General features: G+C 39.1%; 2 protein-coding genes across 7 annotated transcripts; one reads left to right on the top strand and one right to left on the bottom strand.

The window, feature by feature from the left end:
- Positions 1-2481: 2481 nt before the first annotated feature.
- Positions 2482-7880, bottom strand: LOC116041667 (zinc finger protein Eos). Of its 6 annotated transcripts, none has more exons than XM_031287661.2 (8): positions 7705-7880; positions 6459-6516; positions 6254-6358; positions 5652-5906; positions 5210-5377; positions 4964-5113; positions 4522-4653; positions 2482-3965 (listed from the first exon to the last, which is right to left on the bottom strand). In XM_031287661.2, the coding sequence occupies exons 2-8, from the start codon at positions 6496-6498 to the stop codon at positions 3079-3081; spliced, it is 1737 nt and encodes a 578-aa protein (XP_031143521.1). In that variant the 5' UTR covers positions 6499-6516; positions 7705-7880; the 3' UTR covers positions 2482-3078. The 6 variants fall into 6 exon arrangements, with proteins under 6 accessions (XP_031143521.1, XP_035857986.1, XP_031143522.1 ...); XM_036002093.1 differs by having other exon boundaries at positions 6250-6358; positions 7705-7795; XM_031287662.2 differs by lacking the exon at positions 7705-7880 and adding an exon at positions 6994-7658.
- Positions 7881-9561: 1681 nt separating this feature from the next.
- Positions 9562-14661, top strand: rhebl1 (Ras homolog, mTORC1 binding like 1). The gene is made up of 8 exons (XM_031287738.2): positions 9562-9976; positions 11048-11119; positions 11232-11299; positions 11665-11747; positions 12170-12226; positions 12325-12372; positions 12689-12770; positions 12871-14661. Exons 1-8 carry the CDS (start codon positions 9925-9927, stop codon positions 12961-12963), a joined length of 555 nt encoding a protein of 184 aa, XP_031143598.1. The 5' UTR covers positions 9562-9924; the 3' UTR covers positions 12964-14661.
- Positions 14662-14664: the final 3 nt, after the last annotated feature.

Raw genomic sequence — 14664 nt, 5'->3', positions numbered from 1 at the left:
GCAATATTGGACCATTATCAGTATGGGAAGGGTAACAAAGATAGTAAAACTGAAGGAAACAGTGCAAGAAGAAAAACATTTTAACACAAAATAACACAAAACGGAAGTTTTCTGAAGTATAGTCTTAAATTAGAGTAGACAGTTTATTTGGTTGTCCTTATGTTTAAAACTGAGAGGGTGTAGGTTGAGGAGCAAAAAGCATTGGTATCGCATGCATCAGGTTTAGAAGCACATAGTCTAGTGTTGAACATATGAATAAATAAAAACATCTACACCCAAACCTTTAGCTTGTGAACGGTGAGTTTGCGCTGTCTTTGACGCAGAATGTTCAAATTGAAAATGCAACTGCTTCAGAGGATTTAGCAAAGTCAGTAACTTTTTGTACAACATTTGTCACACTTGAGGTCAACAAAATGGCTGAGGGTTCACGTCTACAGGAAGTTTTACACATTGTATCTCTAGTTAGTTCTTTGGCTCCTAGCAGAAGTCCTTTTTTATGGTTAATGTGTTGAACCTGTAAAAATGAACTTGATTCTGGCCACGGTCACTGATTACTGGTGGGTTTATACAATTTTTGAAAGATGACCAAAATAATGTGGAGCCTTTTCTGATGTGCAGTAGTTGCACCACATGATTAATGATTGGCAAGTCAAGCTTTACACTTAAAGTGTGAGTGTTTTTGCTGTTGAGAGATAACAAAATGCACAAAAGACCTCAAGCCAAAGGCACAATTGTAAAGTCTACACAGAAATCACACCAACACGAGAAGAATCACAACTGGGCCTTTGTGTATACAAGCTGTTACCTAAATCAGAATATAGGCTACAAAGTGAAGTAACATGTATTCAGTTGGTTAAAGCACTTTTTGCCCATGCAAACTGGCATGACAATTTGAGTGATTTGCAATGACAACTTTGGTGTTGAATCATTTAAAGTCACAATGTCAATGTTTTCTAGATTAGGTTGCAGGGAAATTACAAGCTTTGGTGACGCGTTTGATTACAAAAATTCTGTCCCAGCATGACCTAACGTCTTCTTTTATTGAGATAATTTGATTAAATGAAGCTACACCTTTGAGTTTCTGTACTGGTAAGATCATTACAGTGCATTGTCTACAAGTGACTGTCTTAAATCTCAGTGATGTGCACCAACACCAGCTTTCTAACCCATCAATCAGAACAAATGCAGCTCCAATTAAGAACTTGTAACAATTCTTTTACAATATTAATTTTGGAAGGGATACCCCCAAATTACTTTTCTAAATGTCTTCTGCAAAACTAAGCGGAGATAACTCCTGGAAAAAAACAAACACCTACAAGGTTTTACTGACAGAGCAACAGTAGGAAGTAGTGGTTCTTTGGTTTAACCAAATGTCCCGTTTATCAACACATTAGGTATTGTATTTTGTGCCCCATTCTGTAATGTAGACTGAACAAGTTAGCCTGCTTAACAGTACAACTTATTGTGCTTACATTGTGTAAAGTCAAATATAAACAAGTTTCTACAACAACTATCTCAATTGTTTTATCATGTCACAGATGAAGACAGAATCAAGAGCTGACAGTGTTCTTCTGACACATTGCTCTTATCATACATTCCTGCACCATATTACCAAGACAGGATATATTATCACAACCGACAGAACTCATTTTTAAATAAACACCTTTTTCGGGATTCAACCTATGAGGACAGTAGTAAGCTGCCACTCCACTCATTCATGACACACAGCAGCATGTGCGAAATGCCATATGCACATTTAGTCTTTGATAAATTAGCAGAATTGGTTATTTGCCAAAACATTAATGAAAATCAACCCAACTTTTGTTGAATAGGAGAATACAAATATTGTGCAAAGCTATAAGCCAGAGACTTGTGTCTGGAAAACAACTTGAGTAAGTAAATTATTTTCTAACTCATGATCTCTAACATCACCCACAATGATCTGATTCAAGATATGACAGTTGGTAGCTCATGTCCTTCAGTCTGGTCAACAAGGTGTGATCAGGGTGAAGAAAGGCACAATACAATGAGATAACACCAAAATCATTTTCAAATATAAATAGATTAGTGTTGGTTTGCAGTCTGATGTAGCTATGAAAGGGGAAATGTCAATAACTTGTTAGGAACCTAACTCTCTTCAGAAATCTCTAAAATTGTGGCAGTGATAATCATTCTCCTTTCCTAGTGAGAAAAAACATTTCATCAGTTTTTCTCACATTGAGAGAAATGTGCAGGTCATTAATGTATTCCATAAAATAGTTTAATATATCATAGTATTCTGGCAGGTATCAGTGCAACAAAAGCAGTCATAGAAAAGAAAAAAAAAACATTTTATACACCGCGCCACACGGCATTCACACAGGCCTTCATTTTCCACTTTACGTATTCAATTTACTTCCATAAAACACAGGGTCTGTCACACTCACTCACGTACACGCACACACACACACACACACGCGCACACACACACACACACACACACACACACACACACACACACGTTAAAAACAAAAGTGCATTTCTAATTCAAGGACAACCCCTCAAACACATCTATTCGACTTGGACCTGGTTTTTGAGTTTGGTCTGCACTTCTCATAATAAAGCAATCTATTACAGAATCAACCCCAAGTTGGAAAAAAACTATGTTATCTCTGTTAAAGTGCACAAGAAGGGACAGTTTTCAGGTTATGCACAAAAGTCAGATTTGTCTACTGTAATTTGTGCATCAGGTTTGAATCCTGAATTTTGGAGCAAGGCACGTCTGCGGATGAAAAAGTGCATTAGCTCTTAATCTTAATCTAGAATACACTGAATTAAAAGTGCATTTTAAAATTGATTACTTGTTCAAAGTGCATTAAAAATAAGGACCACTATACTAATTTTAGAAAACACACATATGAGCTTGCCATTAATGCTGGTACATGCTAAATGTACCAGTGCCCGTTTATGTTTATGTTTATATATATATATATATATATATATATATATATATATATTTGTGTGCAGACCAAACCCAGCCAGGTCCTTGTCTCAGTGTAAAAATAGCTCTAGGTGAAGCAGGTTGACCACCCTTTGTCCTCAGTCAAGGATGTGCTCCCCGCGGACGATGTGTGAAGAAAATTCATAGCGGTCCTGACTGCGGTGGCCACAGATGTTACACTCAAAAGGCTGGCGAAAACCGTGGCAGCCCATGTGGATGGTAAACATGACATGGTCCAGGAAAAGCACACGGCAGTGCTCGCAACGGAAAGAGCGCACAGCTCGCCCTTCCCCGTCTACAACCCGAAACGCCTCCCTGGAGGTGGAGGAGGGCGCTGTGGGTGAGCTTGGAGTTGGCGCGAGGACAGGAGCTGGAAGGGCTGAGTGGCCTCCATCCTCTCTTTCCACCTCCCTGTCTTTGGCGTGGCTGGGACTACGTCTGTCCCGACTCCTGTGGGGTGCAACGGGATGAGGCGCTGGGTGGTGGTTGTTGGAGTGTTGAAGATGATGGCCGTTGTTACTGTGCAGGGTTGGAGTCGGAGCGGTACTGTTGCAAGGCTCATCTGGCATGCTCTCTGTGTCTGTAGAGTCCTGGCAACCATTGTTAGGTGAGGGTGCGTGACTGCGACCAGCAGGCAGGTCTTCGTGGCCCTCTGCTGCCTCCCTCCCCCCTACAGCCGCAGCTCCCAGCCCAGCTCCAGTCCCTGTACAATCCAGCCTCGGGCCTAGAGCGACAGAGGTGTGAATGGAGCTGTGGATCAGCCTGAGTTCTGATAAACATGAAGGGTGAGTGGTGGGAAGGCGTAGAGGCCTCAGTGTGTCTGACACCCCTCCTCCTCCATTACCTGCTACACCTGCGTATTCTCCTCCCAGACCAGTAAAGTGCGGGGTTTCAAGGTCCCCTGCGTTCATCTCTCCATCTTTATCCAAACCAGCGGTGAACTCATAAGGTGCATCTGCAAGGTTAAGGCGTATGTTCTTCTGTCCTGCAATAAAGAAACACAATCTTATGATAGTTTACTATGAAAGTCTGTGGAAGACGTCAAAACTGAATGTTTTAAAAAGACAAATAAATAATACATGGGTAAGCAGCTTGCCCAAGTTATTTGGATAATTAGGTTGGAGGTTATGATGATTGAGTTCAGGACAAGTTGAGTTGCAGGACAAAAATGATGGTGCTTTTGTGTATAATAAGGTTTATGACAATAAGGTTTATCACTGTTCACTTGGTAACCATTTAATTATACTGTTGTCCTGATCCTGTATTTATCGTTGTATAGACCACAGCTCTCCTGCACCAACTACGTGCAACTGTAATCAATAAACCCCAAAACACAGCACAGAAGTTCCTAAATTCACTTTGACATTTGGTTGGAATCTATGGCAAATCGTACAGCTTTAATACATTAAATTGCAAAAGCCCGTAGTCACATCACTTGCACAAAAAGATCAGTACTATTGTATGAGGTATCCAATTCACCCAATTACTGTAATGCCACTTTCAGTTTCCTCAACCTGTCCACACGGAGACCAAATGCTCACCTACAAATTTTTGTGGTGTGGATCTCTTGCGTTTGGTGATGCTGTTGGTGAGCCGATCAATAAATGCCATCTTGTCTGAGGAGGGTTGCAGTAGAGAGTCTGGTATAAACTCTAGCTCTCTCATCTCCTCTCCTGCACAGAGTACAAACAAATTGTAACATTATTTTTTTTTGGGGGGGGAGAGGGGTCTTACTACCTAGACAGCATTTATCCCAAATGTTTAAGTTGTATGCTTGTTTTCAACGTTTGGACAGAAAAGAAGTGAAGGGTTGTGTGCATTACCTTGTTAAGAAGGTAGACTACATTTCTACACTAAATGCCACTAAAATCCCTTTGGAAATTGATATTTACGACACCATATTGTGATGTTGGTTACTGTCTTATCGGAGAAAATGTTGTTTACTCCTGAAACTGCTTCTCCATGCATGCCATAGAACTGTACCTGGATTCTGTGCACTGGATGGCTGCTGTGACTCCAGACTCTGTAAGTAGCTGTGGCAGCGCTCACGGTGCTCCTCCAGGGTGCTCTGCTGCTTGTAACTACGGCCACAATAACTGCACTTATACGGCTTTCCTACAGTTGGAGAGGAGACTGGGGACAAAGTGGGAAGATAGCATTATTATTGTTACATCATTGTACACGATCATAAGAAAAATAAAACAATGATCAGGCTTGAATCTGTCCTACCTGCATGAGTGCGAAGGTGGCCAGTGAGCGCATCTCGTCTTCGACAGGCATAGCTGCAGAACGGACATTTAAAGGGCTTCTCCCCTGAGTGCAGCTTGATGTGGCGGAGCAGGTTACCCTTTTGAGTAAAGGAGGCGCCACACTGATTACACTGGAATGGTCGCTCACCTGGGGATAGATCAAGCCTGTCAACCCAACTTGTTTAATTACATCTATAGTGTCTGCCGCATTGGGCCTCATGCAAGAATCACTTGTATGAACAGATTGGATCCCGGGTGGCACAAAAAAAGGTGATTTTAAGAGAATGTGCGGCACTGACAATTTTCTCTTATACCAAAACTCAAGATATATTCTGTATCTAACCTAATCTCTTGCCCAAAAAGCAAACTGAATGGATGTTTTTTCACAGAGATGACTTATCTGAACTAAACTGATCAGTCACCTGTATGGCTGCGTTTGTGCACCATGAGAACATTAGGCCCAATGCAGATCATTCCACAGATGTCACACTTGAGCTTTCCATTAGGCAGTCTGGTGGCTCCAGCTTGCATGGTTTCAGGATTGGTGAGCTCCCTGTAGCCTCCGACAGCTTCAGATCCCTGCTCTAGACATCCTTCGTCTACCCGCTCCACTCTTTCATCTTCAGTACTGCGACCTGGGTCTTCATCACTGTACAGCTCCACTTTAATGGAGTTGGCTACAGAGGTACAATAGCACAATAACATAGCACAATAAATAGCACAATAACATAAAGAATGAGAAAGAGTGTGCATAGGCTTACATGCCATTACTTCTATGATAAAAGTAGGAATGCCTCAGTAACTAAATCTCAAATTGATTAAGTGTATTGTGTAATCTGAATAATACAATAATCATAAAATTGTGTGTACACCTTTGCACAAGCTTTGTAAACATTTGACATTAAGATTATATATTACTATGATTTGTCCCATTATATATTAGGAGCTAAACAAATAAGTGATTTGTGTAATAATTAAGAATCTCATTTTGTTTTGTGGGATTCACACATATTTACTCACTGACCACTGAGGGAGCGACTAGGGGAGGTCTCCTTGCTGTTAGGGGTGCTCACTGTTGGACCTCCAAGGGCCCCAGAAAACTCTCTTTCCATCGAAGAGTCTCCACTAGCTGCGACCAAAATAGAAAGAAAAAGCAAGATCTGTCATTTGAATAACATGCCAACCATTGAAGGTAAGTATATCTGTGATGAAAAGAAAAACAGTCCTACCTGATATGCAAGACCGGCCATTGCAGTCATCAACATCCATACTAGTTCAGGCTGAATACTAAAATGACAGTTGTGTCAGAAACTGAATTATCTCTTTAACACATTCACTAAGGCCCCAATTCATTCAAACATAACAAAACATCACATACAGTAGTTACAGGTACAGGTGGGTCCAATTTGACATCACATGAAATGAAAACCCCTGATGCACGTCAAGTTAAATGGGTAACGTTATCGCTTAAGACCTAATTCAGAGAGGTTCGGGATAAGAATACGAACATGTTATATCACACACTTTTAATGACCCAAAAATAAAACACTGAAGGCTAGCGTGGATGTCAGCTAACTATAGTCAACTTGTCGGTGCAATGTAACGTTAGCTAAGTAAAGCCACACATTCTGAACTGCATCGATATTTAACTGTAACATTAGCTCCTAAAGCTAACAACACATGTGCTGAAGATTAGCTGATGTAGGTTAATTAATCATACCAGAAAATAGTTAACAAGCATGCTAAGTTAGCGCCAACACTAACCTTAGCAGCCACAGATCAGCTGATTGACTCAGTTACAATTAGCTTAGGGTGACCCATGACAACATTAATAAGGTAATTTAGCTAATGTTAAGCTAATCTGACGTTAGACTCATCTGAGACACATCATTCTGACATCCAGATTGTAATCGAGAAAGAGAGAGCGTTTACTTTGAAGTTTACATAACGGTTCAGGTAGCCTAAGTTAACGGGTCGGCCTTGGTGGCTAACGTTAGCTTACTGCATGCCATGGAAATCACCGTTAGCCAAGTTAGCTAAACTCAACATAATGTCTAGGGTTACAACAGTCTGCCATCCTCCACAGCTTACTAAAAGGCATGGCGCAAAGTTACAGCGATGACGCGAAGTAGCTAGATAATGCTGACTTGTGACATTAACTGGCTGGCTGACGCTAAATTGGACAATGAAGTCTCTACGACGTCTTGTTTATCGCTAGCACAACAAACCAACGGTAGCCTGAAGTATCTTAGCTAGCTAGCTAGCCACCACAGTCAATGTTTCCTAAACGGTTGCTATGGCACCCACTCCCCCCCAAATGCTATGGCTAGCCAGCTAGTGGTTAGCTAGCTAGCTTGCTCTCCCTGAAGCCTAAAAAGCTGACTTTTAAAACACAACACAGCGGAGAAGGTCAATTATAAAAATAAGAAAAATACTTTTAAAGTTGTCCGGTTCTCCCGGTAACTGTTACATTACCTGTCCCTGCCAGGACCGTTCCGGTAAGGTAATTCTGTATTTTCATCTGCCTGTTGACGGCAGCATTTCTAGTAGCCAATTTTTTTTTTCCCTAGGATGGCGAAGGCATGGAGGAAGGCATGACCCGCCCTACTTTTCCTCTGATTGGCTAGTACTCGTTACCTGCTCTGATTGGGTTAGTAAGGTCAAAGCCGGTCTACGTTACCTTAGAAATTCTTTGGTAAGGTTTAGGCAAGAGGAGTGGGATTGGATAGGGTTGGGATAAGAATGTCAAGGTAAGCCAATTAGAGACAGAGCAAGGCAGAGTAGGGTGGGACATACCTTCGCCCTCCTGGGAATATCATATACCGTAAAATTAAGGGGAATACTCATATCCCGGCAGCGTTTACCTCATGGATGTATTGAGAGAAAAACAATTTCCGGTTAGATCCCAAATCTAGCTGCTAACCAACCAACAGCAATGAGTGGCCTTACATGAACCACGAATCTGTATATAACAAAACTATAATAAGAGCCACCAGGATGGCAGTCTTTACTTTCTTAGGTGACAAGGTTGGTGGAAAAAATTTGCGACATATTACCCTTAGTTCACATATATGCTATATCCAGGATGTCACAAAAGAGTCTTTACAGTGCATCAAGAGGAACTCAACAGCCATCCACCTCCATCCAGTGTTTAAATAACTGTTTCTGTGACTTTATCTTCAAAATGAAGAAGCAATGAATTTTATTGGGACTGATATGATTGAACACAGTATTCAATCATTGTATCAGTCCCAATAAAATAATAAGAGTGTTGGTCCCAAAATTATAAATTTCCATACCACAAAACATGAAATAACAGAACCCCCTTTTTGTTTTAAATGAGTTCAACTTTTGAAATGCATCCATTTTATTTTGTCTTCACAAAAGTCAGCCGTGCAAGAACTTTGCTAAGTCCGGAAATATCTGATCAAAGAATAAGTCAACAAAACATTTGGCAGTCAACAGTTTTGTTGTTTCGATCGGTACTCAAAAACTATTGAAGCTCCATAATCAGTCAGTAAATGTTAACTAAAGTAAATGTAAATGTTAGTGCCAGCAGTGCAGTTGCTGGCATTGGAGTGAATGCCCCTGCATGCTGGTGGTGCCTTCAACACAGACTTACCATCACAAATCTCAGAACAATACAATAGTTAAGATACATTTATGCTCACTGTTGCCTGTTTAAGAAAAAAATAAATTAAGGAATGAATGAGATATGGGATATCAGAAACAGAATCGAAACAGAAAGTGGAGAATTTTCATTCACTGATACATTTGTATTCCTTGGTGTTATTTCATTCATTTGATTTGGCTAAAGAAACCCCATTCCCCATGATTTCATTCCAAGTCTAGAATGATTTTAATAGAGTATCTGATTTTAAGCAGAGAGAGAACAAGACAGTGCAAGTGAGAAAAAGGATGAAGAAAGAGAACTAACATGTGAGATACTTTACTTAAACAGATACACAAAAACAGAACACAAATAAGTATGCTCTTCTTTCTATTTCCCTTTAATTATTTAAATAAAAAAAATTAAAAATAAATAAATATATATATATATATATATATATATATGTATGTATATATTACATGTCGGCACTTTTAAGATATGTCTAGGTTCTTAACATACATTTACAAACCTCTGCCATATTGTTCTATTCTGAAAAACTACACTTGTGGACTGTATTTCTTTTACGGAAGGCCAGTCTAAAAAGTCTAAAAAGACTGGATATCAGAAACATGCTGGTTGACTGGGACGCTCAAAGGGTGACCTCTGCTGTACAAATTGTCCATGTCAGTTATGACGTATTCACTGGTTTTACGACGGTGTGCTTACACAATGACAGTTTCCGTCAGTTTGACTTGCGAATCGTAACCGCGTTGAGCGAGCCTTTTTTTTTTTTAATTCCAATTTCAGTTGGAACGAACATTTCATCGTTTCAAACTATCGGTCGATATCGATAACAATATCAGATACAGAGAAATATTTTTTTTTGAGATAAGTAACGTTACTTAAACTCTGAACTTCCAGCTCGAGGCCCAGCAGAGAGCTCAAGCAGCAGCTCCGAAAAGTTTGTTGTTGTCACGTGATGTGATACGAATGTGGCGATAAAAGTTTGTTTCGATAGTAAACCTAGGTGGCGTAAGTTACTAACGTTACATTATTAAAACCGATTGAACAACGATTTCACCAAAATGCCTCAACCAAAACATCGAAAGATTGCTGTTATAGGTTACAGGTCTGTAGGTGAGTAAAGCACACGAGCTCGTGCACAGCTAATGTTAGTCAGCTAACAGGCTAACGCTTTGTTTTCCTCTTAAGTGTATCCGACGAACACCAGTGACGCTAGATCACCTGTGTTTATGTTTCTTTGTGCTTCGTGTGTTTGCTGAGCAGTTGATTACTAAACCACACTAAAATCACCGTTACCATGTTGTATAGCCATCTGTTACCAGTTGCAACGTGTTCTGTGAAAACAAAGTTAGCTCAGCCGGTGACATCCTGGTTTAGAGCCAAGTGCTGTGTGTCGAAACTCTTAAAGTCTAGCAAGTCTAACAAAAGTATGTAACGTTAGTTAATGTCAGGGGTTTCTGGGTTATATTTGTTTTTCGGTCCGGTTTTATTTTTTTATTACATCGGGGACTATGTTGGAAATAAGTCTTTACACTTCACATTTTATCCCATAGATTTTTTTTGTCTTCTATATCCATTAATCAAATCAATCGATTAATAAATGTCCCCAATTAAAGGAAGTCAGCATGTAATCATATTCGACCTCCTACCAAGTTAATACCAGCCGTTTATATTATTAAATGTACTTGTGTGGCCAGTGTTGCCCTAAATATATGACCAATCAGATTCTGTGTTAGCTGTATTGACCAAAACGTTCAGCTGTATGGCCATTGCAAACGTTTATATACTTTATCAGATCTTTCATATTTAGATAGCAGCCACTACCACAAATGGTGCCTCCATAGAATTTAGATAAGGTCACAGATTTAAGCTGTAAAGAAACAAAATGATCCCATAGATGCACAGAGGATCACACATGTTGATGGCTTTGGTAGCAGAATCTGTAGTGTATCTGAAGAGTACTATATCACTTTGCCTGTCAATATGTGTCGGTCCTTTGGTCGATATCATCTAATTGATTCGCTCTGATCTGACAGCTCACAGATTTCAGTACACCAAAATCACAGCTATCAAAATGCGGGAGCCTATCTAAATACAACATAGGCGCACCATCTTTGGTAATGGCTTAACATTGTGTTAAAATTGTAGTAAAACAACCATGTTATGTTTCTTTGCCCTGCACAGGAAAGTCATCTCTTACAATACAGTTTGTGGAAGGACAGTTTGTTGACTCCTATGACCCCACCATCGAAAACAGTATGTGTCTATATTAGATTGTTTATAAGATATTGCAGCAAAACAAAAGTCACAATGGATTTGGTGTAATGTAAAGAAATGTTTTGTAAAACTGGTCCATTTCTCTGCCCAGCCTTTAACAAATTGGTCAGCGTGAATGGTCAAGACTTCAATCTTCAGCTGGTTGATACAGCTGGACAAGTAAGTTGATCATCTACCACCATATCTTACACAGGCACTCATTTTTTTTAAGATTTGTTGTGCTAGTGTTAAGCAAGACATCGTAGAGACACTTGAATGTCCAGTTTAGCATTAGTTTGACAGTTAATGCCACAAGTCTGTGCTATCTACCTTGCCTCATCGCCCATGTTACTTAGCTTTAACTTTGCTAACTTAGGCTGGTATTATGACATGTACTCTATTGTCAGATTGACAAGTCTATTCAGTTGACAGGTGCCAGTTATTTTAGAAGCTATACTCTTGTATGTATGACTCCATTTAATAATGTATTATGTTTGGTAACGGTCATACCCAATGAGATTATAATACCTCCCCTCTGTCTGTAGGATGAGTACTCCATTTTTCACCAATCCCACTCAATGGACATCCATGGGTATGTCCTTGTCTATTCAGTGACTTCCAATAAAAGGTGAGTGGATGGTTGTTTTCATATCTGTATGAATAATGAGGCACACTGTTAAGTCTAAAAACATTATATATTACGTAAACAACACTATAACGCTAGCATTGTGTTCTAACATACAGACTTTACCGTTCGTGATACATTAATCCTAAACCACAAAGATTTACAAGGGTTAAACCCACTGTTGTGTATACCAACAGTGTTATCTAAATGTCATACAATTGCCATATAACTAGGTTTATAATGTTCAATTTTTGAGTAGTTGATTTTTTTGGTGTTGTATTCAACTTCATCGGGTGCCTGTTTGCCCATTGCTTTAACCAAATATGCCAAAGTATAGGGTTCTTTGGACTGGCATTATGTATTATAATAGTAAGTAAGTAACATACAGGTTAGAGTTGCATACTGACTACTCTGTCTCTGTTCAGTTTTGAAGTTGTGCAGGTTCTACACGACAAGCTGCTAGACATGGTTGGGAAGATTCAGTAAGTTCAGTTGGATCTTTGAAATTCCATACTTCAATATTTGTCTTTTTTTATTTTTCAAGATCATTTTTCCAACCAAGGTTTTTTTTTCTTTTTAGGGTCCCAACTGTTCTTGTAGGGAACAAAAAAGATCTCCACATGGAAAGGTAATTAAGATGATTGAATCTTGAATATAAACTGTTAATTAATGTCAGGTTAAAAATAACACAGATAATACCGTCAGACTTTTTGGTCTTAAACACTCAGTATAATTCAACATTAAATACATTTTTAATTACAAGCGTTAAGAAGTTAAGTAGAATTATGTTCTGTATTGTTGTTAGTGTCAACAAATCCCCTGAAAAGACCAAAACCAACAGTAAATTGATCCTATTAACATGGAATGCCTGTGTAGCCAAGTACAAATACAAAAGGTGTCTTCTGTTTTCAGTAAGTGAAGCTTCCATTTTGTTTTTTTCACAGGGTTATCAAGCCAGAGGAGGGAAAGAAACTTGCTGATTCCTGGGGTGCTGCATTCATGGAGTCCTCAGCCAAGGAGAATGAGGTAATGATAGGTATCTCTTTGAATACCAGCTCATCGATGCATACCACGTACTAATTCTGACACAGATTCAAACTCTGATGAAAATATTCTTGCAATGCAGACAGCTGTGGAGGTTTTCAAGCGGATCATTTTGGAGATGGAGAAAGCTGATGGAAATGCACCCCCAGAGGAGAAGAAGTGCGCCGTGATGTAAAATTGTATCCAGGACATCAGTAAGCTCAATTGCTGAAGACAGAAGGCACAACTTCACCAGCTTTCCAACCGTGACCTCACCGACACCAAGACACTGCAGTTGAACTTTTCTGCTCCATTGTGATACCAGATTGATTTACTTAGCAAGGCAACTGCCCAGACATTTGATAAACCATCCAACTAATTGTAACCACAGGGAGAATTTTCTCAGAGCAAGACTAATCTTTGTTTTAGACAAAGAAGCACCGTCGGTGAACACTTTATTTAAATATTGAATGAAATGTAATCTATAACTGGGCAAAATCTTGACTTTGAGTTCACCCAAATGCCCAGAAAACAAAATAATATTGCCAAACATTGGTCCCAATTATTGCATAAAATGTTTTCGTGAATGTATTATGGTAATAACTACTTGTAAATCTGATGATTGAGACATCATTGGCTTATGTCTCATATTTCTTAAGTAATTGAGTTAAGGTACAGGTAGGGCTGGTTAATAACCTTTTTAAGGACTGGTATTATTTCAACAGTTTTTTTTTTTATTTTTTTTTTTACAGTGATGGAGAGTCACAGTTCACATTGCTTTAAATGTGGTGTTAAAATGTCAGTATCTCACAAATGGTGGATTTCCTTGAACACCCTGGAATCAGATTTCACATAAGAAATTTCACTGGTTTCACAGTTCTCACTGTAATTTTTATCAACTCATCTTCGGCTACCTGTCACCAATGAAATCTTGAACTGTGTCTTTGTGATAGAGGAATCTTTTTGTATCTCTACCAACTCACATTTTAAGCTCTTCTGCTAAGCAGTTTAGTCCTCTTGATTGTTTCTACAGTTTAATTTTTCCTTATTGACTGTAATAAAGATGTTATCTTTTGGACAACCCTCAGAAAAAGTTAGTATAGATTGGGATAGATCTTAGGTATTTACCAGCTATGGCCTTTTTATACAATATAATAGAATCTTAGAAATTGGTTTGATGATATTGGTTATATTTTGAGTGGTGCAGTTTTGCTCTCCCTTCAATATCCTAAGTAGAATATATTCTTATAACTGCGTTATAATTATGAACATTCTTGAGTTGCAATTTTTATATTGCATTTTAACACTGCGTAAGACTATTTAAGTGGCTAAAGGCTACAGAGTTAGCTAAGTAATCTTTGAGCTCATGGTTTTGATTTGATGGTTCATGCAAGCCAAACCAGTACAGGATGACATGCATTTAATTTATATTGCATATTGTGGACTTGCGTGTTTACTGTCAAGACGCTTGAGATCCCAAATGACTTGGTTTTCTTAGATCCTGTAGTCTTACAAAGACCACCCCCCTCCACCCCACACACACACACACACACACACACACACACATCCTCATGTTGTACCTGTAGTGGGTAATTATAACTTTTTTATTAAGTGCTTTGCTGAGTAAGTAGTTGATTGATTGATTGATGATGGTTGACCAGAAGCTGGGGATGCTGTGTCTTGTGCCTTACAGTTCCTCAAACTTCCCCATCTGCTTCCCTTCATAACTTAAGGTGCTCTTGAAGTGTTTTTTTTTTTCTTCCCATCTGTTGAATTGATACTATGTTGCAGGTGGTGTTGTGCACCTGAACACCAGTATCCCCTTGTGGTTTAATGTTAATTCCGAAATCTTGCTGTAAACAGTTTTGTATATAAATAAATCTGTTACTCATTTGAT

The sequence above is a fragment of the Sander lucioperca genome, chromosome 6 (assembly GCF_008315115.2).
Source record: "Sander lucioperca isolate FBNREF2018 chromosome 6, SLUC_FBN_1.2, whole genome shotgun sequence".
Lineage (NCBI taxonomy): Eukaryota > Metazoa > Chordata > Actinopteri > Perciformes > Percidae > Sander > Sander lucioperca.
Note: the sequence above shows the minus strand (reverse complement) of the source record. Positions and strands in the feature narration are given on the sequence as shown.